Raw genomic sequence first — 25,160 nt, 5'->3', positions numbered from 1 at the left:
GCATTTGTTCAGTGAAATTCGCCTTCGACACGCTAGCGTGACCGAATCCAATATTTGTAAACTAGTGACCGAGGTGTGAAGCCCAGTGAAAAACGCATATTCCAAGAACGAACCAAGACGCACCAGATCGCGGCTTGACTTGGATTATCGCAAGCGGTCGAACCAGATCTCACCTGGTCGAACACGTGCGAGACATCCTGTGATTTGACGCGTCGATCCTGTACCATGTCCCGTCTGAATTGCACTTTGCTCGACGTAAGGCCGCCATCTGTCGAATTTTGCCTGCACGCGTGTCTCGATTAGCTATATACTATATGTTGTACTTGTGCCCAGTGTACTTGCACTTATATCATCTCTTTGCACCCACGCCGAGCTCATCATGTGACAGAGACATGGACACGTCACTGTACTCATGTCGCCACCACGTCTGCGCTCTTGTCCTCCTGCATCCAGTCGCTCTGACCTCCAGAGCACGATGCTTATTATACCGGCCGATTACTCTCACTCAAGCTCATCCAACAGCTCCATGAGAGCACCCACCCCTCGCATACTAAAGACACCGCCGCGGGCGAAGACGATGCAGCGGTAAGCTCGAGCTTCAAGAAGCCCATCGTCAAGGCACCGCCGAAAGCGTGCACACTGCAAGCTCGAGACACCGATTTTATATGCGGCCGAAGACACCGTCGAGAAGTGGCTCAACAGCCTTCTCTGCCTCAATGTGACGGTCATGCCACGCTCGAGTGCGCACAGCTGCCCGCACCCCGCACAGTGCGAACTGTTCTACATCTCATTCCCTGTCTAATCTCGCAGCAGTTCCGGGAGAACAAGTTTGCACTGCTTTCTGGTGCACGCGTGGTGCGCATTGCGACACATCCGGACTATGTGAATGTGTGTTCGTCTTCCTGACTGTAATCCTCTGATGTGCCCCTATTGACGAGGTACGGCGACAGTTTCTGTGTCAGGCATCCACGCACCTGAAATGTCCTTAAATTTACTTATCAGATGGTCGAGAGACCCCCTCTGGTGTACTTGCAGCGTTGCTGCTGATTACGGTAGTAAGTACTGCCTACGTGCAAGTGTGGATCATGTTATGCTAATCTTCCGATAAGAAGGCGATCCGATACTATCCACATTCGTTGAGATCCCCATGATCTTTCCATCTGCGCCTTCAATTGGGGGGCACTGACTAGCCCCTCAATCTCAAGCGGCTGGGTGCGGTACGCGTGCCGCATTCCAGGCTCCAAAGCCAAACGAAGACATCCGAGCAGTCCCGTCCGCGCGCCGCATTCGCCGATTCGCGACCCTGGCGCGCACGATAGACATGACCCGCATCGAGAAGTTGAGAAGTGGGGGGATGGGGCAAGTTAGGATGACCAGGTGAGTACAAGGATGTGGATGCGGACACGGCACGTCGACTTCTGGCGCATATACCGGGAAATCCGGGGTCAGAGGATCGATATTTGGGCGCGCGGGCGGGGGGCACATGGACCGAGCGAGGACCGAGCGCACCGAGGCGATCGTCTCGCACTGCGAGAGGTTCGTTTGCGGCGTCCAAAACCCCCCGCCCCCTGTAGCAGGCTCCGCGGTCACACATCTCTCTTCCGACGACCCCGACTAACGAGCTCGCCGGGCCTTTATGCACACTTCGAGCGCGAGAAGCCGTCTGGACGACCTTGACTATCCAGTCAGCCTGAGCGTGAACAGCTGTGCTTGCACCGACTTTTTAGCGGACCTCTCTACCTTATCTCATTCTTTATCTATGCTATGACACATATTCACTAACTCTACTTATATTACAGGTGTTGGGCAGCATCCAGGTGTGAAAACGGGGACGACGGCGAACACAGGGAGTGCGGATGTGTGCGGTTGCGCGCCAGTGCGCGGGTGCGTGCGCGGGCAGGGGGATGGGCGCGCGCGTGCGTGCAGGGGTGCGTAGGTGCAGGGGTGCGTAGGTGCGAGGGCGGGGGTACGGGCAGGAGCGGGGGCGGGGGCGGGAACGGGGGCGGGGGCGCAGGCAGGGGTGGGAGCGGGGGCGGGGGTGTGAGCGGAGCAGGTCGAAGTAGATCGCGCGATGTCGCAGGAGCTCGCACGACGGCGAGGGTGCTCACACGACGTCGAGTGTAGTCACAGTGTATTAAATCACGACAATACAATTATTATACAGCAGCTTAATATTCGACTAGATGCGAAATGCCTCAATTCTCCCGCTTGGCACTGTGCTAGCCTGCGACCACGTTTGATTGGGCTCGCGCAAGATCGCATATAGTCCAAATTTTCGCGGCTGGTCGCAGCTGGTCACAGCCACGACCTCGTGCGACTTGCTGCGATCTCACAATACGCGTTTTCCACTGGGTGTGAAGACACAGGGCCACTTGAGGTTTAACGTAGGATTGAAACGCTTGTTGTCTGAGAGTAAATTTCAGCGACAATTCCTTTCAGTGTTCGCAAAGACAAGTCACGGTCATGACCGGGGTCATTGACGATTTCTCAATTTTCCATTTTCACCGGTCACTGACCGGTCAACAACTGGACGGATGACAAAGGTATACTTTATATGGATGGATTGCTGCCGACTAAAATTTCCTTTACAGGCTGCACGCAAATGCCCGAGCTGTATGTTCTTGTATTACACTGCAGCGGTGTACATAGTTGCATGGATACGCAGATCCAGTAGCAGTTACGATATTCCGATGTCAAGTGATATAGCCCTGGTTTACATACCGTCCTTGTCTCCATTGATTATAATATACAGTAATTGCTACGAGTTGGTGGCTGGCATTGAAACACAACCTCAGTTCACGTTCGGGTCCACTTTCACAATAATCTTGCCGGTCGCTCTGTGGGTCATCATCCGTTCATACGCCTTCGGTACATCCTGGAAGCCGTAGACTGAATCGACGATTGGTTTCACCTTCCCTGCGGTTAGACGTAAGATAACAGGTATGGGACGGACAGGTAGGACGGAACCAACCTTCCGTGATATACTGGGTCAGCTTTTGAAGGTCGGCCTGGTTATTCTTGACACTGACGATCCTGAGTTATGATCATTAGCGTCAACGATTCGTATTCGGCTGGCGAAGGACTGCACAATGTACTTACTTCCATTTGCGCTTCACCCCGCCTAACCACCTGGGCTTGAGGAAGATATTCCATACAACGCTGAAAAACTCCTGGATGCTCCCAGGTTGCGGACCTACGGAAATGAACGTTCCTCCGGGTGCAAGGTAGGCCTCGCTATGTATGAAGAGCGAGGGGTCGCCCAGTCCGACCGCCTCAAGGAATAAGTGGTATTTTGGGACGGGAGCAAGTGTGGCTAGACTCTCATGCAGGGCGCCCTTCGTGTAATCGACAAACTAAATCGAAGCAGCTTTACAACAAATCCTCGAGAAAAGAGGAAAGGGGAACGCACTTCGTCTGCGCCGAGGGAGCGCACATATTCTTCATTCTTTCCGGAAGCGCTCGCGGTGACCTTACAACCGGCCGCCTTAGCCAGCTGAATGGCCACCGCTCCAACCGCAGTGCTTCCGCCATTCACAAAGATGCTTTGTTCTGGCTCAAGCTTTGCAACGCGGAATAAGGCTTGGAATGCGGTTACGCCGACAACGCCAAAACCTGCGGCTTGTGTAGGTGTAATGTTCTGCGGTCGGATAGCGAAAGACGACGCAGGTAAGCGAGTGTACTGCGCAAGCGTCCCTTGACGGGTCCTGAAGTGGAGTACTGTGATGTGCATGTGCTATCAGGCGACGCCAATCAGGCAGAGTTGCATAAGTTTACTTACGGACGTCCAGGAAGCCGTAAACTTCGTCGCCATTCTTCAGCTCCGTACCATTGGCGTCAACGACCACTCCCGCGAAGTCGTGCTCCGGAATGTAGGGCACGCGAGCGATGAACGAAGGAATTTTTTGCATCATCGTATACCCTCTAGATCACATTGCACTGAGATCAGTATCATGCGGTGAAGTCAAGCTGCTACATTACATTGGATTGAGCGCGGCAGCTTGCACCTTGATGAGGACCTCGCCCTTTGCCAGTTTGATCGGCACCGGCACGTTCTCATCGAGGCGGAGAACCTGGGAGGGTTCCCCTTGACGCATGACACGCCATGCACTCTGCGTGTGGGGGATATCGGACATGACAAGGATGCTTGCACGGAAACTTGCAAGCCTGCTCGTATTTACGCGTCTTGCTCGACGTATGCAACGCGTCCAGAGGTAGCTCGACCAGGCTACCTCACTCGTATCAGTAATCACGGGGCGTTCAGTCAGCTGGATGTGCCGTGTTGTCAGTCCGACCTGCAGTGCTTGTCCTAGAAATGTCCTAGAAACATACCACGTACTATAGGCTATGGCTGGCAGGGAACACGCGGGAGCTATGCCCGCATTTAGGAGACTCGCGGGAGATTCCGTGCCTAGATTTTCTATCTCCCTGGGAACAATCTTCATGCTTCTAAAAATAAATAAATAAATAGCCCACGCGGTAATTCTCGACGTTGCGTCTGCCTTGTCCCACCTCGGATTCTGTCCCCGTCACTCACCATGTCTCCAGTCGCTCGTTCCCTTCTCCTCACTGTCGCCCTCGCTACCTCTAGCGTAGTTGCCCAGTATGCCTCCTCCCCCTTGGCCTTCAAGAGCTTCACCTACACCGACCTTGTGAGTTTTTTAGACCATGTTGTCACCACCTGCTCACTGTCGTTCTCCAGCCTGAACAAGCTCAACCTACCGCTGGCATTCGTGGACCCCAAGCCGGATACAATATCTGTAATTCCACCACGCAAAACCAGGAGTCCATGTGTCAAACGGCCATCCTGAACAGCATCGATGGTACCTCAACAACTATTCTTCTCACATCTCGTGTTGACATATCGTCTGCAGATTTTTGCATCTGGGCTCCTCCCCAGCCTAACTCGACAATTGCTGACACGGAAGGTATTGAGGTGGCTTATTGCACCAAGAACGGACGTGGTACTCGTCTGATACCCCAGGGAACCCTTTGGGGTGTCTCTGTCTTGAACACCCCCCAATATGTCATGATCCTCGCTTTACTTAACCAGGCGAATGTCAATATGCAAGCCAGTGATTATGGCGGTGAACTTGATCCCCATGGCGCTGATGGAGTAAGCAGTGCAGCTGTTCCGTGATTTTGGACTTGAATGCTAACTGGAATGCTCAGAACGGTAACCCTATTGGTGGTCTGGTGTTCTCCACGCACAGTTTCGCTGGTGCCTCGGACAATACTACACTTGGTCAATTGACCGAGTGGACCTCGTATGTCTTCGTGTTGCGCACAGCATACAAATCAGTAACACCCTTTTCTGTAGTTTCATTGGCGGCAATCAAGTTTGTTTCAAGGGATGTAACCCTGCTGATGTTGGCGGATGGAACACTGGCCTGTGCAACAACATCTACGACGAGATTGGTATCGCCTACAACTGCCCGGGTACCGTCACCAACGGCACCTTCATGGTCTGCGATGCCGACCCTATGTCGCCTGTCGGCATCTACACTTCCAACGGTGTCACGATGACCTACAGTCAGCCTGCTAGCGGTGTCATCACCAGCATGCCCTACACCCCCACCGTCCCTGCAACATCCAACTGTGTTACCTACAAATCTACCGATCTCTATACCGACCTCGCCTCCGTCACTGCCTCTTCGCAGTCCACCACGTCGGGTGGTTCTGCTACAAGTACCCCAACCTCCCATTCTGGTTCATCCGGCTCGAGCTCTGCCTCCCGCTCAGGCTCTTCGGGTGCTGCTGCAGCGACTGGCGCGAGTGGAACTAACGGCGCTTCTGCCATGCACGTATCTCTGGTTGCCACCCTAGCGGGTGTTGTGGCTGCAGTTGCGTTCCTGTCGTAAGGTGGGTGTGCTGCGGTTTGAAAGTGTGATAAATTGGCTAGGGGTGTTCATTTTAATACCTTGGACCTTCAATACCTTATATCCTCGCGTTGTCGGCATTGGCAAGTTGGAGTGTTCTGCTCGTTGCCTCCTCGTTTACATGGACACGTGTGACGACAGACTATCGTTTCGGGGTTCGTAAAATAGATTTGTCTTCGCGTTCTTGCTGCAAGCAATAATCAAGTAGTCTTCTCGAATACCGCTGTTGTTCATCTGTTATGACATGACGCTCGGAGAGAACGTACTGCAACTTTGAGCTTATTATAGCTTGAATTGTACTTCTCCTAAACCACAATTTTACTTCATCACTCAGAGCATTGTCCTCCCACGTGCAGTTTGAACTTTGCATCCTGGCGCGTCTGCCAGTGAGTGTAGCCTCTCACAGGCAGACTACAAAATCATCCCTGTTGACTCCGGGCGAGTGGGGGAGGGATATAGTAAGCAAGTGCTCTTGGGTTTGGATTATCTTCATCAGAGTAAGCTCATTCATAGCGGTACGTTGGAGCAGTCTGGCTTATCCGACTCAGAATGTGCTTCTTGTTGTTGTCTCTGTCTACTACCTCCACTCTACTCTATGCTCCCGCCCTGCCTGACCCGAAACCGCTCCGATGACCTCTGAGCTGACCTGTCACGCGTCACGTGATCCAGCCCCCACCAAAATAAGAGGTGTCCTCGCCGATGGCATCAATTGCAGTAGCCTCTCTTCTACTTCTCATCCTCGAAGTAGCTGAGCACAATTGAAGAATCCTTCGCTGACACTGGTAGTGCGAGTGCCTGACTGTGGGTCCTGGTCAAGCGGGCCGTGTTCCCAATAAGTACATTTGATAGACACAACTGAGCCTACCGATGTCGTTTACTTCTTTTCCACTTCCGAAATGTCGCCGATTGATTCTACGTGTTAAGACCGTATACCTTCACAAAAAGTATATTATCGTGGATATTTGCTTGCAAGTCTTCGAAGTGTCACGCGCGACGCGTCTTGTGTGTGGCGCGTAAGTCGGAGTTCGGAAATCACCCTGCGGAGATTGACACCCCAGATCTGGTGGCTGGGCAGAGGGTGGCCGCCCTCTAACTAAGCAGGTTCGCCATCGACCACGACCACCACGACTGCACGCGTTCATCGATAGCATTACCACCATGGAGGTCAGCACTTGAGTACTCCATCGTCGTACTATCCACAGTTCTCACTATTATGCAGGGCGTTCTCGACTTCTCGGGAGAGTTCGACGTTTCGCTAATGGACAAGGTGGTCATGGCGTTCTACTCAGGCTCAGGACAGGAGGTGCGTGCGGATCGTATATAGCGCACTCAGATCACTCATTTGCCTGCGGCGTTGATACGTATCTAGCAACAATTGGCGCAGCAGGTCTTGACGCAGTTCCAGGAGAATCCTGAAGCTTGGACTAAAGTACCCGACGTCTTAGAACGATCCTCCTTTCCTCAGACCAAAGTGCGTCATTAATCAGAGGTGGTCCTTATTCTTTCCTACTGAAGCGTCATTCCAGTACATAGGCCTGCAAATTCTCGAGAAGCTTATAACAACTCGGTGGAAGTCCCTCCCGGAAGGGCAGCGGCAAGGTTAGCTATATAATATCTGCCATATATAGTGTACGTATCTAATTTGCGATATAGGGATACGCAATTTCGTTGTTGGCCTCACCGTCAAGGTTGCGTCGGATGAAGCCACGATGCGTAGAGAAAAGACATACCTGAACAAGTTGAACCTCGCGCTCGTTCAGGTATGTTGTCAGTTCTTTAGATCTTCAGGACCGTGTATTGAATTGAGGTGTTGCAGATCTTGAAGCAAGAATGGCCCCACAATTGGCCGATGTTTATCACGGAACTTGTCGAGTCCTCCAAAACGAATCTTTCTCTCTGCGAGAACAACATGATCATCTTGAAACTTCTATCTGAGGAAATCTTCGATTTCTCGGCAGAGCAAATGACACAAGCGAAGGTAAAGAATCTCAAGAACCAAATGTGCGGCGAGTTTTCGGAGATTTTCAAGTTGTGTCAAGAGATCTTGGAGGAGGCGCAGAAGACGTCGTTGATTAGGGCAACATTGGAAACGCTCCTCCGGTTCCTGAACTGGATACCGCTGGGCTACATATTCGAGACCACTATCATCGACCTGCTCTTGCACCGGGTGAGTTTCGCATATTGGGTGACGCGTCATTCGCGGTCGTTGACGCGCCTTTTTATCTGTTTCGTAGTTCCTTGAAGCGCCCGAGTTCCGCAATGTCACACTCAAATGTCTGGCAGAGATTGCCGCTTTGAACGTTGGTCCAGAATATGACCCGAAATTTGTAATCCTCTTCGCGATGGTGATGACGTCGGTCAATCGCATGATCCCTCCAAGCACCAACATTGCACAGGCCTATGCCAATGCAGGTGACTCGGGCCAAGAGCTCGTTCTCAACCTAGCGTTGTTCCTTGCGAACTTCCTCTCCAACCACCTTCGTGCGGTTGAAACAGAACAGAATCGCGATGTCCTGCTTAACGCACATCTCTATATGGTCAAGATTTCACAGGTGGATGAGCGCGAAATTTTCAAGATCTGCTTGGAATATTGGTTGAAGCTTGTCGCAGAGCTGTACGAAGAGATCCAGAGTCTGCCGATTGGGGAAAGCGGCTTGTTGATGGGCTTGAGCTTGGGAGGATCAAGTCAAAGCATGTTGAATGGGATGGCGTTGCGGAAAAACATATATAGTGACGTGCTTTCCAATTTGCGCCTTGTTGTCATTGAGAAGATGGTCAAGCCTGAAGAGGTATGCTTATGAACTATATGCACACTGCAGGTAGCTATCTATTCTGACTATCTTTCTTTTAGGTTCTCATTGTTGAGAACGAAGAAGGCGAGATAGTCCGGGAGTTCATGAAGGAGAGCGACACGATTGTTCTCTATAAGTCGATGCGCGAACTGCTCGTGTATCTGACCCACCTCGATGTCAATGACACCGAGAATATTCTAACTGAAAAACTTGCGAAGCAAGTGGACGGTTCGGAATGGTCATGGCAGAATTTGAATACACTCTGTTGGGCTATCGGATCTATTTCTGGTGCCATGAGTATGTCGTATTTTCTTGTCATCGCCTCGCGTATTCTGATGTGTTCATTTCCCAGATGAGGAGACGGAGAAACGCTTCCTCGTCACCGTCATTAAAGATCTGCTCGGTCTTTGTGAGATCAAGCGTGGCAAAGACAACAAAGCTGTTGTCGCATCTGATATTATGTATATTGTGGGGCAATATCCTCGGTTCCTCAAGGCGCACTGGAAATTCCTGAAGACAGTAGTGAACAAGCTTTTCGAGTTTATGCACGAAACGCACGAAGGTACGCTAATCTACATCCGTTGTTACTGTTGTACCTCCGCATCTTCCACTTTCTCCCAGTCACCTTTACGAATCACTGGTTTTCCTCGCGAGGGTGAAGTTAACGTGGAGCCCGCCTGCAGGTGTACAGGACATGGCTTGCGATACGTTCATCAAGATCGCACAGAAATGTCGCCGGCATTTCGTCATGCACCAGTCGGGCGAACAGGAACCTTTCGTGGATGAGATCTTGCGGTTGTTGCACAGGATCACCGTGGACCTGTCACCCCAACAGGTCAGCACCTTGTATCATTTTATCCACTCGATGCTCAGAGTTTGTCGGCACTACGCACAGGTCCACACATTCTACGAAGCCGTAGGATACATGATCTCAGCGCAACCGAACAAGCCTCAGCAAGAAAAGTTGATTGCTAAGTTGATGGAGCTCCCAAACAATGCTGTGCGTCCTGCTCAGTGGCGATTCAAACAATCAAGCTTGACTGACCCGTCTTTAGTGGGACTCTCTCATGGGGCAAGCTTCCCAGAACATGGATGTTCTGAGCGGCGATGACAACATCAAGATACTTGCCAATGTACTGAAGACGAACGTTGCGGCTTGCACATCCATCGGTAGCTTTTATCTTCCTCAAATCGCCAGGGTATTCTTGGATATGTTGGGTTTGTACAAGGCTGTCAGTGGGATCATTAGCGAGACCGTCGCTCGTGAAGGCAGGTGCCTTCCATGTTGTTCTTGTGGTGCAAGCGTTGAATGTCCTCTTGTACGCAGGTCACATCGCCACGAAGACGCCCAAAGTTCGGCATTTGCGGACGATCAAGAAGGAAATTCTGAAGTTGATGGAGACCTTCATCAAGAGAGCAGAAGATCTCGAGACTGTTAACAGCAACTTCATGCCACCATTCTTGGACGCCATCCTTGGTGATTATAACCGTAACGTCCCCGCCGCCAGAGACGCGGAGGTATTGAATGTGATGGCGACCATCATTGGTCGGCTTGGGGTGCGTTTTTTCGTGTTGTTGAGTGACAAATCCTGAACCGTAAATACTGTTCAGCCGCTACTCACCCCCCAAGTGCCTGCCATCCTCGAGGCGGTGTTCGAGCCTACGCTCAGCATGATTAACCAAGACTTCTCGGAGTACCCCGAGCATCGTGTAGGGTTCTTCAAGTTGCTGCGTGCTATCAACTTGAATTGCTTCCCGGGTACGTCTTCTGTCTGTTATTCTCACCAGCCAGAGATTGACTCCCCCACGTAGCTTTATTAACCATTCCTCCACCACAATTTAAGTTATTCATGGACAGTATCATTTGGGCCATCAAGCATACCATGCGAGATATTGCAGAAACTGGCTTAAACCGTACGCGAATAGTGAACTTCTGCTCGACATTGTTTCTGATGTTCTGATGTGCAACTAGTATGCTTGGAGGTTGTGAACAACTTTGCAGGTGCTGATCCTTCAGTGGCGAACGTTTTCTTCCAGCAATATTTCTTGAGCATCATGCAAGATATATTTTTCGTGTTGACGGATACCGATCACAAGAGCGGCTTCAAGCTGCAATCTGTTCTACTTGCACGGATGTTCCAGTTGGTGGAGACTAACCAGATTTTTGTGCCGTTGTTTGACCGATCGACGGTGCCGGACCCAAACATGAGCAACGCTCTCTTTTTGCGGGAATACACCGCAAACCTGCTCAAATCTGCTTTCCCCCATGTCCAAAAGTAATGTTCCCTTGATCCACATGCGATGACGTCAGACTGAAGTCGACTATCTATCAGCGCTCAAATACAAGCGTTCGTCATTTCTCTTGGAGAATTCCACAGCGATATCAACCGCTTCAAGCTTGCACTTCGGGACTTCCTCGTACAACTCAAGGAGTTCTCCGGCGACAATGCGGAGTTGTACCTCGAAGAAAAGGAGGCGGAGGCGCTACGTATGGCTCAGGAAGAGCGAGCGGCGGCCATGCGTATCCCCGGCATGCTTAAGCCTTCACAGCTAGACGACAAAGATGAAGACATTTGATGGACTGCGTGAATTATGTTGTAACATAGACGTTATCGTGGTCCGGTTGTCACGTCTCTTGCCGCTTGACGAGCATGCATTATATTTACTATAGTTCAGCTCTACCCTTTCCCCCTTATTTCTCCTCTTCCCCTTCCCGTACCCACCCCTCCCCTTCCCCTACCTCAGCATGTTCTTGTCAGAAGCAGTGTACTACGCTATCGTCATCTCGTTGTCGCCGCATATATCTCTCATGTACCATTAGCTTACTCAGGATACGAAAAGAGGATAATGTATAATGTGTCTAGATAGTTCATTCTTCGACACGAAGATCCACATAAATGCAGGCCACTCAACTGCTGAGGTTCTGCTCTCGTAGTTTTAGTTCGTTACACTCCCCACGAGAGGCGTCATCAGACGATTCCAGGGACGTAACCATTGCTATTGCTAAATAAACTTCATGACATGCCATCGACCGTGTAAGACCCTCCCGAGTAAACAGATCATCAAGGCTAATTCGAGTGGTGTTCAATAGTCTGAACGTTGAACTTGCAGTACGCCGCTCGACCCAACTCCAGCAATTGTTTCTCCTGTCGCGTCAGAGTCTCGAGTGCTAGGGTGCATGACAACAAGCAGACGGACTCCGGGACGGGCGAGCGTGCCTCACTACTTGCATCGATATATAGATCCCCGTGCGCGATATTGGGATCCGCAATGGAATGTCTGCCGTGTAGAAAGGAGTGAGATCCTGAACGGATGAAGCTCCGCAACAAGGACGTACTCTTTCAGCAAATGGGCTTTGATGTCTGTAATATTGCGCTTGGACGCGTTGTAGCCTGCGCACAAACAACAGCTCCAATGGCTACGCTCGTGATACTTGTCGAGCACTGCATGCCGGCGGTTGAATTCCAGTTCGTCTACCTTATCCCTCTCAGCGGGGCCAGCAACTTGCCAGATTTCCTCTGTGTCAGCCTTCGTGATCTCTGGGACCCAACTAACCTGAGAAACGACCAGCGAGTCAGTAAGCCCAGGAAAATGTCAAGAGTGATGGCAAATACCGCTGTACGCCAGCTCATGATATGCCGAGTCCCGTCTCTGCTGAAGGCCTCGCACCAGAACCTCTCGTCTAGGCCGTCCATGTCTTGCTTCGTCGTCCGCAGGGGATCCTTGCCGCACGCTTCCACAAGCAATCGCACTCTCTTGGGCAATGCGCCGCAGGAGAGTTTCCTCAGATCCCAGCGTTCAGAGCGCACAACTTCTTGTACCGCTCGGTCATATTCATTTGCGGCCTGCGCGTAGTAGGAGGGGCAGTGATGCAGACAGTCATGCCCGACAACCGTTGGGTATTCCAAGACATTGTTGCATCCACTGCATTTGAAGAGAACGATTGCCAACAGGAGCGGGTCCACGTCCTCGGGGACGTCCTCAGCTTTGAGGTCTTCTTTCATCAGGTCCAACAATTTCGCCTTCGCCTCGTCCTGCCAGCGTCTGATGATCGTAGACATCTCCGGCTCGAGTGCCTGGAACTTGTTCAATGCAATCTTGTCTTCACCCGGAGCTTTCACAATTTCTTGAAACTCGGGCATGTTCGCAAAGTCCACGAAACGAGGGACACACTGAGACTTCGCGGACCTGGGGAAAGTCATCGTATGTTTATTGGCCATCTTCTGAATGCATTCGAGCCGGAGACGCGTGGACTTCCTGCGCTGCTGACGGAGCCGTTCGTTCTTGACTGTGTCCATGATGGCAATTACATCACCCTTCATGATCTGCCATGCTAGTAGAAGTGAAGCAGTCACTATTAGGTGAACAACATCAAGAGCATTGTCGTGATAGGGCGTACCTCTCTCCGTGAGTTTGGCGGGTACACGGACATGCGAGTTCTCAGTCAGTGGACGATAGCTGATTCCCCTGATTGCCTCCAGATCTTCTCCGTACCCAAGCTCTCGGAGTTTGGCGATGATACTGGGTTGCGGAGTGGTTGGTCATCATATAGCAATAACTTTTCGAGATTATCACGTACGCTTTGAGGCGGGTTGTTCGAACATCGTCCCGCACTTCTGCCCGAGATTTCGCTTGCTCCTCGGTATATTTGTTGCACAACGAAGCATGCTGAGAGCTGATGCTTCAGCAACGGCTAGGATTAAATAGATGAAAAAACAAACATCTTGGATCTCCTTAACACGGGCGCTCTGATTCGAGAGGAATGTCTTCTCTTGAGCGCTATCCTCTTCCAGATTTTCGAGAGCAGCGGCCAATTCGGTGACTTGCGGCCTATGAAACAACGGCGCGCGACGATATCCTAGCAGCGTTGTCAACCACGGTGCATAGAAGGACGGAATGATCGGCCGTACTGGGAATATAATTGAGCAGTGTTCTATATGCCCTCCCATGTATGCTGTCGGGCAGGTGATCGGTCGTGCTGAGTAGCTCATCAGCAGCGTGCCCTGATGACAAACGCATGTCAGCTCACCACTCATTCTTGCATTTACTGCAATAGCGCGCCCCGAATTCCCACAAGATACCTGAGACGCCAATCTTAAGACAGCTCTGTCACAATACATCATTTCGTCAGATTAGCGAGACCAACAGACATGAAACTGACATGGCAATGGGTCGAAAAACAAAGATTGGCATACGCCGGTTCGCTCATGAATGGGGGGCAGTCCGGAAGGCCGTCAATCTGCTTCCTGGTGGTCTTCCAGATAAAAGCTGTAGAACGCTTCAACAGCACGGCGCGGAAGTCTTTACTAGTCCTCGTTAGGTTTAATAGATCCTGGGGCTGTAGGAGAATGCATATCTACGGTGCAAAGTGAGAGTCTTTTAAAATGAAAAGCGGGGGATGTACTTCGAAGACTATGTCGATGGGCATATTAGGCATGTCTTTGAGGCCTCCTTTCTTACCCCTCAACTTGAACGCACGAGCTGCCGGTTTGGCCACGACGGGAGCTGCCTCTTCATCATCATCATCATCATCATCATCAGAGACATCGAACTGTGCGTAGTTGATTCGGACTCTCTTCCTGTTCATTGTTATGAGAGGATGTAGTGTAAGGTTGAGGTGGCGCAGTTTAGCGCTGGTTTTATTCATCGCGTCTGTGGCAACTGCGTGACATTCACGTGACTGAGGTTCAAAACTCCGACCCTATACCAACTCAGAGGCAAACCGACGTTACGGAAGAATAAAATTTAGTATCTCTGTATGGCGGCCGTTATTGGACAAAAATGAAATGTTTGGGTTTGCATCGGCATTCACCGTGCATCATCGAGATTCACGCTCATTCATCGCCATTCATTGGTGTTCATAGGTGCGCATAACTCTGCATCATATATCACGCGTGCATTGCTGCTCACAGTTGTGCATTGTGCATGCATGCACAGGTATGCATTCCTGGGCCGGGTCCGGAAGCATGGAGTAATCAGGATGCACCTTGGTAGACATGCCAATTGGCATGTTCACTGTGTGCATCCTCATTCACATCATGCACTGTATGCACTGTATGCATCAAATGCACAGGCTGCATCCATAGTGTGCCAGAGAAGAGAGTACGTTGACGCTTTTGATTTCTACCACTACTGTTGAGTCTAACATGTCGACCGCTGCTGATGGACTTAAGCTACCAAAGCGAGATGATTGTGTGCACTCTAACTGCCAAGGCTGTGTTGTCTTTGTGGTCCTTATATCAGGACAACCCCCTCGATATGTATGCTCACGTACTCTCATGCTCTAGTGTATGCTTCTTATCACGTCATTCCAGGAAGCCAAGGATCCACAGGAGCTGTGCTCCGGATGTGATCACGGATGGATCTATCATACTGTTCGAGCTGTGGCCTCTGGTCATGGTGCTGCAGTGGAATTAGCAAAGGGCAGCTCATCGGAGACAGGCTGTGGTGGTTTCTTTTCGGTGCGTGGTTCTTTTGGTCTACAACTTGTCTACCAAGGTTTATGCTTGATTAATAGTTGCAAGAGAGCTGGTCCGTAACCACTGTGTGTGAGTGTGGCATTGCGTGGCATATGCATCAAAGTCTAAGTACTCCCAAGGCAAGGTACGTCTTCTCTTCTTCTTATCACTCTGTTAATGCTAAAATCTTGGAGCAGGCGGAACCACGTCCATTCTGCTGTACACCGATTAGAGCATTCTCCAACTCTAGCACATAGTATGGCACGCGTTGCACGCATTCCCGTTCCTGCAGTGACCCTGCCTGTTTCCACGATACCTCCAATTGCTGCATATGCAGGCCTCCGTACAATGCATCCTGGCACGGCAAATGATTGTCGTGTCGAAAGTTATCAACGACACCAGCGTCCATCCTCTCGGGCTGCACGAGCCTCTGGGGAACTCAATGCTGCGACTGTACGCCGTGGCACATCTACCACTGTGACTCAGCGCTTTCGTGCTGCTGCGACCACTCAAAGCACCAGTGCAGGAGCTCCTTGTAGCACCGGGCAGGATGAAATGCATACGAGCTTTATGGTGGGGTTTCTGCCATTTGTGGTGAGCTTTTTGACTGCCTGCCTGTCAGGATAATTCTAATATTTGTGCAATAGCCCCGCGGATCTGTTTACTCTGCTCCGGATGAAGCATCTCCCGAATACAAGTGGGATGGAGATCAAGTTGCCGCTGTTCAGCGCACTCTTGGTCAAGCTAATTTGCTCTTCCAAATTGACTTTAGAGTGGTCGATGGTCCTGTCTGGGATGCCTTTGACCAGCAGATAATTGAGCATTGTGAGCTGTTTGAGATTACGCTTGCCCAGCGTTCTTCCGGAACTCCTCGTGCTCCTTCAACACTCGCATGGCAGCTTATCACCCCAGGTGGACGACGAGGTCAAAAGAACTATCTGCCTTATCTTGACATGACCCCAACCAACTTCACACTTGCGAAGCTGAAGTCAGCTCCATTTGGCCAAACGATACCGAACCACTGTGAATATGGCCCTGAACTCATCTTATTTATCGGTGAGAGAGCACAATTACTGCATGCAATTTATTGAACTTATTGATTTGTACGATAGCACCAAGATATGGGAACCTCCGTAGTCCACTGGAACGTCTACTGGCTGAACATCCAGTTGACACTACAATTCAATTTTGCAATCGTCCACATCGATGTTTTCCCTCACGTGTCATGTCCCTGGCGGGAAGTCGTGGTGATCCTGTTCAGTGCCGGGAGGACTGTGCACACGATTTGGTCTCCCAGTCTATGGCCTCAGTTCCTGACAGCCATGTTTCGCGGAGGGCTGTTCAGGATAATATTGATGACAACTCTATGTCTTCTTCTGACGAGAGTGTACGTCTACCACCTTAACTCGCACAAAGGTCTATTATGATTGACACAATCCCCATGCAGCTTCCTGATACCATTGATGGCATCATGGCATATGGTCAGAGGGTAAGGCTTGATCCTTCACAGAGTAACAGAAGTTGATCAGCGACAACTAGAATCACCACCGTAGGACAGCTGCAGACCAGAGAGGATCTGCTGTCATTGCGGAAGTTACACCTCAGCACCAGCTTCGGAGACGCACACGCTCACATGAGTCAGAGGTTCGTGCAATCCATTAATACAGTGGGTACAGTTAATCACAAGGCTTTTTCATTGTTGGACCACAGCAGTCACGTCCAAGTGCCCGTCGTCGCTTAGAACATGTCAATGCTGGTATGGATGTTATCGAAACAGAGGTAAGGGGCACCGTCCATTTATTGTAAGAGCACTCATCATAATAGTCTGTTGGACAGGCATCTGACATTGGCCAACATCGTGGACCTGCTTGCACAGGTGCATCTACTGAGGTGAGCAGCATCTAATCGGAATCGTTCCAAGGTGCTATGGAATATGCGGTAGAGGAATTGACTGTTTGCGGTTTATCAAGGTCTATCCGCCAATCTCTCGGGATTCTGTTCCATTTATTCCTGCTGAAGCAGAAGACATTGGGGAATGGCAGAATATTGTGCACGCAAACTTGCCAATTAATATTGATGAGTCTACGGAAGTATTCATCCAAGCCTCCACAACATCTCTGGCGGCCAGGGCACTTCAGTTCCTGCTCTTATGGCACTTTGCGAGCCCACCAGCTCCTTATCATCAATTCGAAGCGGCCCTGGAGAGGGCTCTGCCAGGTGTGGTGTGCAGTTTTGTTCCACTTGCTGCTCTTCTGTCGTCCAAGCGAGTGTTTGAGGTGTAAGTCTATCACTATGCCCCTTATTATTGGCTCTGATCCATGCTGGTAGCAATGTTGGTGTGGGTGCAGCTCCCGAGAAAGCAGTACTTCGTGATGCCATCGCGCAAATGACATCTGAAGTGCGCTTTTGGGTGGAGAAGGGAGTATATAAGTCTCTTGTGTTCCACAGCTCCACAGACCATTTCAGGACTCGCGACTGTATCCTCAAAGCATATGGGTTCCTATGTCTAATGCATCTTGTCAACCTAGGTCAGGGGCCTGAACCTGTTTCTCCCTTTCTGCTTCAGGCAGTCATTGATGGCCGCTCTAACATTCTCATCGATCGTGAATTCATACTTTCTCTTGATCCTGGCCAATTTGCTGTGCTTCAGCCTTGGTATGACTGGAATGGTACCTCCCCTTTGACGACCGACCCAAAAACAGACTTGGGTGCACTTCTGATAGAGGCTGATATTGTGGTGCGTCCAGTTCCTCTCTCGGAACAAGTGTGCTTGGATATTACTCATACATTCTGTCAGATTGAAGCACTGAGCCTTGAGGGTATGGATGAAGCAGAGCGAAATGGGGTGGAGCGTACCCTTGTGTCGCGTGTCCTCTTGGGTCACATCGATCCCACGCATCACCCAGATTTGTTGGCATTTAGGGAGGGTCTTAACTTTCAACTACGTCCCGGTCAGGACATACGAAAGGTATGCTTACCAATGTTCTCTCTCATGCCTTGATGCTAATGTCTATGATGAAGACAATGGAGGGGCGTACCAAAGCCTTGCTTGGGGCCCTGTATAATCGTCGGGTGATCCATGTGAATGATGTAATTACTCACCTGGTATTTAGCAACGACAAGGAAGATCAACAGACCGAGGTGGAGCGACAACATGAGCTCAGGTTTGCAGAGCTACTAATACGATATTTGCATGGAAAAGGGCACCCTGACCATGAGTGGATACGCGGAGAAGTTGTACCAGAAGATATGTATATGAAGGAGCACGAGAATGTGGTTCATCGTGTGCGCCTATTGCTCCAAGTTATGACGGGGTCAGACCTGCTGCCCCTGGGGGAACACTGGAAGCTGAAGGTTAGTACTTATCTCTTCCGTAGTCAAGATGACATTTTCTTACAGTTTCTCTTTGTCAGTTCTCATTTACCCATGCCTCGTCATATCAAGATGGAGGGGCACATCTGAATAATGCAGAGGAGGTATGCGCTGGCATTATTAATGTTGTCTTGTCCAGGCTGTTTACCTGACAATCCACTACGTAGATCACACCAATATTATATTCTGCGTGCTTCATGCAGGGCAAGGTCACGATGGATGTAGGTTTGCAGAACCTGTTACTTCAGGAGGTTGATGGGCCTGATCATGCTCTCTACTTTGACGCATGGATGCACGGGCCACTAATGGCGGGAGATGGTTTCAATAAAATATAATCTAGGGCACCTTACTATTGAAGCAGTTTGTCTCTGAGCGATTCAATAAATTGGATTATAGATATTTGTGACTTCACCATTACCTATCTTGAGCATCCATCGCGTTAAATGTCATGCATTCAATCATATTAATGGCATCACCAGCTAAACAAGTTGCAAACAACCAAGTCAGACATTTGAGTCCTATGCTACAGCCATATAATCATTATCCTTCCAGCCCATCTGATCCTCCTGCCAATGTTTTCCTTCAGCATCTGAATGGAGGACAAGAGAGGCCCTTTCTCCTCGGTAGTGAAGATTAAAGTGAGTGACATCTCCAGAATGAAATACCACCAGGTCCCCAGCACGAAGTGGGAAGACCAGACCGGGCTCTACCAAGCACAGGTCCCCACCAGTATGGTCACCAAGCACCAAAACTAAACATGCCTTCAAGTCCTTGACATCACGATGAACATGCGTAACAACGTTCACGTTAAGAACCATGCTAGTGAATGGATGACAGGGTGAGACCTCTCTGCCAGGAAGCACCTCAGCAAATATTTCAAGGCTTTTGTATACTTCTGGCAGCCGCTGACGAATCTCATAAAGTAAAAACATTCAGAGAAGCCGATATAACAAAGAAGAATGAAGCTCACTTTAGCTTGCATCCATTCACAAAACTCTTCAAAGACTTTACTCAGGCTATCGTACTCTTCCTCATGCTCCCACAATTCTTTGGAGAAGTACGGCGTGAATTGATGATGATTTGTGTGTCCACACTCAACCTTGTATAGAAACAAAGGATGAATATTGGTAGGTGCATCGTCTCCCTGTGTTTCTATCATCAAATCAAGAACAATAAGGACAAATATCAAAATGACTTACGCGGGTAATATGCCGAGCATACCTTGAAAAATGAATACAGGGAAACTGGTGTTGCCCCGTTGAAGCTGAGGAATCCATAGATTGAAGTTCATACTCTGGAGAACCGTCTGAAAAAATGACCGAGCGCAAACCACGCTCCAGGGTGTCCTTCATGTCTTGCGACATATCACTGGCTATGAAGGCCAATAGCTCACCCTCCTTAGAATTGAGACGAATCTCCTTACTATGTGGATGATCAGCCACTATTCCAAGATGAGTCGTGCAGACTTACCCCTCAAAGGCAGAGCGACTTAGATAAATATAGGAGTTCGCGAATTTGACACCGTCCTTGTTGTAATGCTCTTGAATCTGAGCCAAGATTAGCGAACGTGAGATGCAACATATGGTACTAGATCACATACACCCTCCTCAAAGTTTTCTAAGGTCTTGGCAACCCATGCATCACCTGCATAGTGTCGCTGCTCGTCCGTCCAAACTAATCGCTCCTTGGGATCAGTTTTGGGATAAGGAGCCTTTCTGTTCTTTTTGGCTTGAGGACGGAAATCAGTGTCAAATACCAAGTAGTTAGGTGAACTGGAATCAGGTGTATAGAACTTTTTGGATTGAGCGTCCACCATAAAAAGATCATCATTATTATCAGAGTTCTCGCAGACACCTATTGTGGTTGCGTGATGTTCATCGTCGGAATCATCCATAGGTGACGGTGCTCGAGTGGACGGTGGTCGAGTGGAACAAGTGGAGGACGCTGTCGTTAGGATGTTCTGCACCATCAGGTCTACGCCAGTCATGCCTTGCTCCAGCTCAGTTAAGGGAGAAGTCAAGGGTGTCATACAAGGCGCCCATGATTCTGAATGACGATCCACGGAGCGAAAAGTGCTGTGGATCGAATAGTATATCAGTAGAAAAGAAAACAGTGCAACATAGATGAAGGACGTACTTGGTTATGAACATACTAAAGAACTTGTCGGAGGATACAAAATCCCGGCAATCAATGTTGGATGACAGCCCACTGGCCTGAAGCCAATGAGACGAAAAGATGGTCGAGATGCGAAGAGGGATCTGAGCGCGCACATAGCTTACTAGAGGAATCAGTCGTCCAAGAATATGCTGGCCTATTAGAGTGTCTGCAGGAGTTTTAGCATTGTCGTGTCAATTAAGATACTACTTACCAGGATTTGGCCATCGCAAGCAATTGCACATGGTCCAGATGGTGGCCTGCTTGGTCCTGCCAATCTGAGAGTACATGCCATGCGCGGCGATGATCATAAGTAGATAGACCGACCCTGTGAGACAAATTTAACAAGTGTGGGGCTATGTAGAGTCTGAATATATTTAGCTCACCTGCACCTGCCAGAGCGGCAAACCGATGACCGAACGCGACCCATTCTGAGAACGTCTTCTCTTTGGGAGCATCAGGTTCTTCGGAAATGAGACTGTACACTTGTGCCATTGTCATCTTCCCGCCCTTCGCGACCTGCGTGTTTCGAGTTTTCTGTATGCTGCAATCACTCAGCAATAAGTTCCAAAGCATGGTTATATGACATACCTGTCTACCTTTGCCGCCAACTGAATCTTCGTCATCATCGATACAAACTCTGCACCAGACAAAACCTTCTCTGCACGACTGACCCGGCTCACCAGAGCCCACAGGGCATTGGTACGGAAAGCGCCATCGTGAGCATCCCATGATCGTCCTTCAACAAGGTCCTTCATTGATTCTACCCATCTAGAACTCAGGAGTAAGATCATTTCAAGTGAATTACTTTGTCCAGAAACATGCACACGTACATAGAGACCGACGGTGCTTGGAAATTACCATGAGCACCACTGATGAGGTCACAGAGGAATTTGGTGGCAGTCTTCCCTGGCCACCCATTCAATGCAGCTGGAAGGTCTGAAATACCCCACTTTGCCGGTGAGCCTTTAGGCAAATTGTCATGTCCTGCCGGGTCCCCAGGCTCCTCATCGTCATCATTCTCGTTTTCCTCTGCACCCTCCCCTGCGAATAGATCATGGTCCTCGAACATATCCTGCTCACCATGTTGGCCCTGTCGGTGGTTGCGCCGTTGACTAGGCTTGCGAGGACGTACCCCTCCACGTGGGCAATTATCTCTGGGAAGTGGGAGGGCGCCAGCCAAACGCCGTACAGCTTGAGCAAGTGGTTCCTCGATCGAGTCGTCCGAGCCATCTGAGTTGTCCGAGCGTTCAGACTGATCCACTTGATCTTGCTGAGCGACATTCTCAACGTCAGGAGGTCCATCAGCCTGAGGAGGTGGTGAGAGTCTGGGGCCTGGCTGAACAGGAGGTGAGTCCCGTCCTGGGCTGGGTGCACCCCGGATGGTGATTAAACCAAGGACAACTTCACCCTCATTTGACTCTTCCGTGATAGAAGGGAGGGCTGAAGAGCCTGCCGGTACCTACTGAAGAGGTCAGAGAATGTCAAATGAATAGCAGAGTACTCAACTGGTAAGGGGAGACTGTTCAATGGTCTAGCATGCATCGGAAACGGTGACTGTATGTGCGAAGATGAGGGAGTGGGATATACACCATCAGGAGGGAGTGAAGCCTTGTCCACATTTTCAAGAATAGCCATAATGTGAGGAGGGACATCCTTGCGAGTGCGGACATAGTCTAGAATAGCAAGCAGGTCAGAGTCGGAAATATTGAAGGCAGTCATGATGAGCTGCCAGGCTCAGAGGGTTCTCGCCGCAGAATCTGACAATGGAGACAATGTGACGAGGCCACCGAGCATGAGCGAGCACATCCAATTCCCATGTAACCCGTCAGTACTTCACACAATATTGGCTCCCTCTTTTCAAGGACTAAATTCTCAAGTACATTAATTGAGATAAACAGACACATTTTACATAGGTAACTACAAGCAGAAGGAGCGGGAGCGCGGGGCGGGCGGCGAGGCCGACGCCGCCCAGGCGGCGCTGCATGCCTGTGCGGGGGAGCTGCTCGCGCTCTGGCGAGACCCTGTCCTAAGTGAGATTCTGAGACGGAAGTGGATCCGCGTCGACGACGGCCCGGGGTTGTGAGTCTCTCTGTGCTTCTTCCATCGCGGACGCTGCGTGCTGACGGCTGCAGCTTCCTGGACGACCTGGAGCGCATCACCACACCACAGTACCTGCCCTCGAACGGTGCATGTTCGTCCGCCTGCGATGCCCTGCATGCTGACGGACCGTGCAGATGACGTGCTGAACGCGCGGCTGAAGACCTCGAGTACCAGTTCGAGATGGAGGCCGGCTCGGAGAGCGGGACGCAGTGGCGGATCATCGACGTCGGCAGCTCGCGTTCGCAGGTGAGTAGTGTCCGCGGACCCGATCGACGTGCGCCGCATTCCCTTGCTGTGCGCGGTGGGCCCCGTTCGTGCGCCGCCGTTCAATGCTGTTCATCACATCACCTTTTCCTTCGGTGCAGCGCCATGAGTGTTCCCCCTCCTCCTTCCCTCCCCGCACCGCACCTGACGCGTTATTCCCCCGGCGCAGTCTTCCCCCAGCGCGGAGACCTGGGTCCCGTTCTTCGACGACGGTGCATGCCTGCTCTCACGTCCTCATTGTAACCGCGGTTGCTGACCCCGCTCCGGTGCCCGCAGTCGACGGTAAGCCGCCCGCCCCAGTGTGTGCACTTGCTGATCCACCGACAGCGGGCAGCGATCATCTTCCTCGCGCCAATCTCGTGCTTCGACCAGGTCCTCGCCGAGGACCGGAGTGTCAACCGCCTCGTGCGTGTCGCCCCTCCTCCTTCCCTTGCGCGCGGAAATCCTGCCGGATGACGGCGTTCAGCATGGTGCCCATTCCGGTGGTGGAGAACTACATACCCTCCAAGTGCTGCCGACATTCATGACCTGCGCCTGGCCACCCAACTTACCCTCCGTGCCGACCTCCTTCGCGACTCGGGTGACCTCGTCAGCAAAGACGCTCAAGCTTTCCGTCATGCCGTTCACAGTCACCTTCAAGTCGAGCATTTCGCCACGCACGTCGACCGTGATGCGCTTCATCAAGTCTCCACCGGCGATGGCCTTGGTCACCTCCGCGATCGAGCGCACCTGGTTCGTCAAGTTCATCGCCATCAAGTTGACGTTGTCCGCCAACACCTACCGCACGCCGTCAGCGAGCGTCGACGAGAGGAGGGGGAACGCACCTTCCACATGCCCTGTACGTCCGGCACGGATGCCTGGCCATCCGTGCCGGACACCCATGATACCCTCGGTCCCGACCTCGAGCGATACGTGTGTGACCTCGCTCGCCAACGTCAACAAGCGGGCAACCATCTGGTTCACGGTCATCTTCAAATCCAGCATCTCGCCCTGCACATCGACGTTGACCGACCAGCTCAGGTCGCCGTTCGCGACGGCCTTTGTGACCTCGGATATCGAGCGCACCTGGTCCGTCAAATTAGTCGCCATTTTCTACAATCAAATCGCGGTTGCACAGTTCAGCGTCGGTCCCGATGGACCGGGGGAGGCGGAGGGGACCAGTAATCCAGGGAACCCATCAAACAGGAGAACAAACAATATACGTTGTCGTTCCTCGTCAAATCCGCCCACGTACCCTGCACGCCCTCGACGCGCGCCTGGCCCCCCAACATACCCTGCGTACCTACCTCCAACGCGACGCGTGTGACCTCGGATGCGAACGCGCTCAACTGCCGTGCACATCGACGTCGATCTGCTTGGACAAGTCGCCCAACGCGACTGCCTTGGTGACCTTGGCGATGGACCGTACCTGGTTTGTCAAGTTCGCTGCGAGCTTGTTGATGACGCCCATGAGCTCGCGCCAGGTGCCTTCCGCGTCGAGCACGAGTGCCTGACCACCCAGTTTGCTGCAAGCACATCAGTCTCAATGGGAACAAACACGATGCAGGACAGAGATGCGCGCACCCTTCCGTACCGACTTCCTGACTGACGCGAGTGACCTCCTTTGCGAATTGGCCCAGTTTGTCCACCTGGGGTGCGAGCGCGCTTGGTCACCTCCACGCTCGAGCGCCCCCGGTTCGTCAAGTTCATCGCCATCAAGATGACGTTGTCCGCCAACACCTACAGCACGCCGTCAGCGAGCGTCGACGAGAGGAGGCAGAATGCACCTTCCACATGCCCTGTACGTCTGTCAGTCATCTCCTCCTAACTGGTATCGCTGCAAGTGGCCAGACCCCACCTCTGGTAGCAACGACGCCACCACTGAAGCCGAACTTGAGTCGATGACGTCGGTGAGTTTGCATGCTGACGTCCGTCGTCATGTGCAACTTCCGTGTGGCACCCTGTGCTGCCAGTCGGTGTCCTTCGTACATCGCGTCCTCGTCCGTTTTGAGTCCACACTGACTCTTCTTGTACAGAGATGGTTGGTGCACGGCGGACGTCGTAAGCATTGTGTAGCTGCACGAGCCGCACACCCAGGACGCGCGCACTGTCGGAGAAGGTGACGGGCGGTATCTTTCGAGTGGGTGCGTCGCGTAATGTAG

The 25,160-nt window shown here is 51.2% G+C and overlaps 10 protein-coding genes across 10 annotated transcripts; 5 read left to right on the top strand and 5 right to left on the bottom strand.

Moving 5' to 3' along the window:
* Positions 1-2,791: 2,791 nt before the first annotated feature.
* SCP_0408920 (Zinc-type alcohol dehydrogenase-like protein) lies at positions 2,792-4,133 on the bottom strand (the record flags this gene model as incomplete). The annotated part of the gene is made up of 6 exons (XM_027757620.1): positions 2,792-2,916; positions 2,972-3,033; positions 3,100-3,353; positions 3,410-3,717; positions 3,779-3,921; positions 3,979-4,133. 6 exons carry the CDS (start codon positions 4,131-4,133, stop codon positions 2,792-2,794), a joined length of 1,047 nt encoding a protein of 348 aa, XP_027613421.1.
* Positions 4,134-4,535: 402 nt separating this feature from the next.
* SCP_0408910 (hypothetical protein) lies at positions 4,536-5,858 on the top strand (the record flags this gene model as incomplete). Its single annotated transcript, XM_027757619.1, has 5 exons — positions 4,536-4,649; positions 4,700-4,820; positions 4,872-5,113; positions 5,170-5,264; positions 5,318-5,858. 5 exons carry the CDS (start codon positions 4,536-4,538, stop codon positions 5,856-5,858), a joined length of 1,113 nt encoding a protein of 370 aa, XP_027613420.1.
* Positions 5,859-7,034: 1,176 nt separating this feature from the next.
* Positions 7,035-11,245, top strand: SCP_0408900 (Exportin-1; the record flags this gene model as incomplete). The annotated part of the gene is made up of 17 exons (XM_027757618.1): positions 7,035-7,040; positions 7,096-7,179; positions 7,246-7,347; positions 7,403-7,475; positions 7,530-7,636; positions 7,693-8,043; positions 8,111-8,665; positions 8,728-8,965; positions 9,021-9,230; positions 9,352-9,503; positions 9,564-9,668; positions 9,724-9,937; positions 9,996-10,225; positions 10,280-10,427; positions 10,481-10,582; positions 10,641-10,944; positions 11,002-11,245. 17 exons carry the CDS (start codon positions 7,035-7,037, stop codon positions 11,243-11,245), a joined length of 3,225 nt encoding a protein of 1,074 aa, XP_027613419.1.
* Positions 11,246-11,736: 491 nt separating this feature from the next.
* On the bottom strand, positions 11,737-14,255 carry SCP_0408890 (hypothetical protein; the record flags this gene model as incomplete). Its single annotated transcript, XM_027757617.1, has 10 exons — positions 11,737-11,947; positions 12,006-12,223; positions 12,283-13,001; positions 13,068-13,189; positions 13,248-13,336; positions 13,390-13,526; positions 13,579-13,646; positions 13,698-13,774; positions 13,830-14,024; positions 14,073-14,255. The coding sequence occupies 10 exons, from the start codon at positions 14,253-14,255 to the stop codon at positions 11,737-11,739; spliced, it is 2,019 nt and encodes a 672-aa protein (XP_027613418.1).
* A 984-nt stretch (positions 14,256-15,239) lies between these two features.
* SCP_0408880 (hypothetical protein) lies at positions 15,240-16,217 on the top strand (the record flags this gene model as incomplete). Its single annotated transcript, XM_027757616.1, has 3 exons — positions 15,240-15,271; positions 15,324-15,720; positions 15,774-16,217. 3 exons carry the CDS (start codon positions 15,240-15,242, stop codon positions 16,215-16,217), a joined length of 873 nt encoding a protein of 290 aa, XP_027613417.1.
* Positions 16,218-16,351: 134 nt separating this feature from the next.
* SCP_0408870 (hypothetical protein) lies at positions 16,352-18,833 on the top strand (the record flags this gene model as incomplete). Its single annotated transcript, XM_027757615.1, has 12 exons — positions 16,352-16,513; positions 16,574-16,615; positions 16,666-16,770; positions 16,837-16,905; positions 16,963-17,016; positions 17,097-17,404; positions 17,455-17,863; positions 17,924-18,094; positions 18,148-18,185; positions 18,240-18,480; positions 18,540-18,602; positions 18,666-18,833. The coding sequence occupies 12 exons, from the start codon at positions 16,352-16,354 to the stop codon at positions 18,831-18,833; spliced, it is 1,830 nt and encodes a 609-aa protein (XP_027613416.1).
* Positions 18,834-19,016: 183 nt separating this feature from the next.
* SCP_0408860 (hypothetical protein) lies at positions 19,017-22,374 on the bottom strand (the record flags this gene model as incomplete). The annotated part of the gene is made up of 12 exons (XM_027757614.1): positions 19,017-19,403; positions 19,469-19,642; positions 19,698-19,920; positions 19,969-20,045; positions 20,099-20,573; positions 20,635-20,711; positions 20,778-20,821; positions 20,867-20,980; positions 21,039-21,196; positions 21,244-21,423; positions 21,486-22,114; positions 22,162-22,374. The coding sequence occupies 12 exons, from the start codon at positions 22,372-22,374 to the stop codon at positions 19,017-19,019; spliced, it is 2,751 nt and encodes a 916-aa protein (XP_027613415.1).
* Positions 22,375-22,447: 73 nt separating this feature from the next.
* On the top strand, positions 22,448-23,475 carry SCP_0408850 (hypothetical protein; the record flags this gene model as incomplete). Its single annotated transcript, XM_027757613.1, has 7 exons — positions 22,448-22,472; positions 22,569-22,734; positions 22,788-22,840; positions 22,916-23,001; positions 23,189-23,231; positions 23,296-23,301; positions 23,354-23,475. 7 exons carry the CDS (start codon positions 22,448-22,450, stop codon positions 23,473-23,475), a joined length of 501 nt encoding a protein of 166 aa, XP_027613414.1.
* A 6-nt stretch (positions 23,476-23,481) lies between these two features.
* On the bottom strand, positions 23,482-24,108 carry SCP_0408840 (hypothetical protein; the record flags this gene model as incomplete). Its single annotated transcript, XM_027757612.1, has 2 exons — positions 23,482-23,796; positions 23,851-24,108. 2 exons carry the CDS (start codon positions 24,106-24,108, stop codon positions 23,482-23,484), a joined length of 573 nt encoding a protein of 190 aa, XP_027613413.1.
* Positions 24,109-24,343: 235 nt separating this feature from the next.
* On the bottom strand, positions 24,344-25,067 carry SCP_0408830 (hypothetical protein; the record flags this gene model as incomplete). Its single annotated transcript, XM_027757611.1, has 4 exons — positions 24,344-24,508; positions 24,583-24,738; positions 24,786-24,797; positions 24,852-25,067. The coding sequence occupies 4 exons, from the start codon at positions 25,065-25,067 to the stop codon at positions 24,344-24,346; spliced, it is 549 nt and encodes a 182-aa protein (XP_027613412.1).
* Positions 25,068-25,160: the final 93 nt, after the last annotated feature.

This window comes from Sparassis crispa (assembly GCF_003851025.1).
Source record: "Sparassis crispa DNA, contig_000003F, whole genome shotgun sequence".
NCBI lineage: Eukaryota > Fungi > Basidiomycota > Agaricomycetes > Polyporales > Sparassidaceae > Sparassis > Sparassis crispa.
This window is presented reverse-complemented; position numbering and strand designations above follow the sequence as displayed.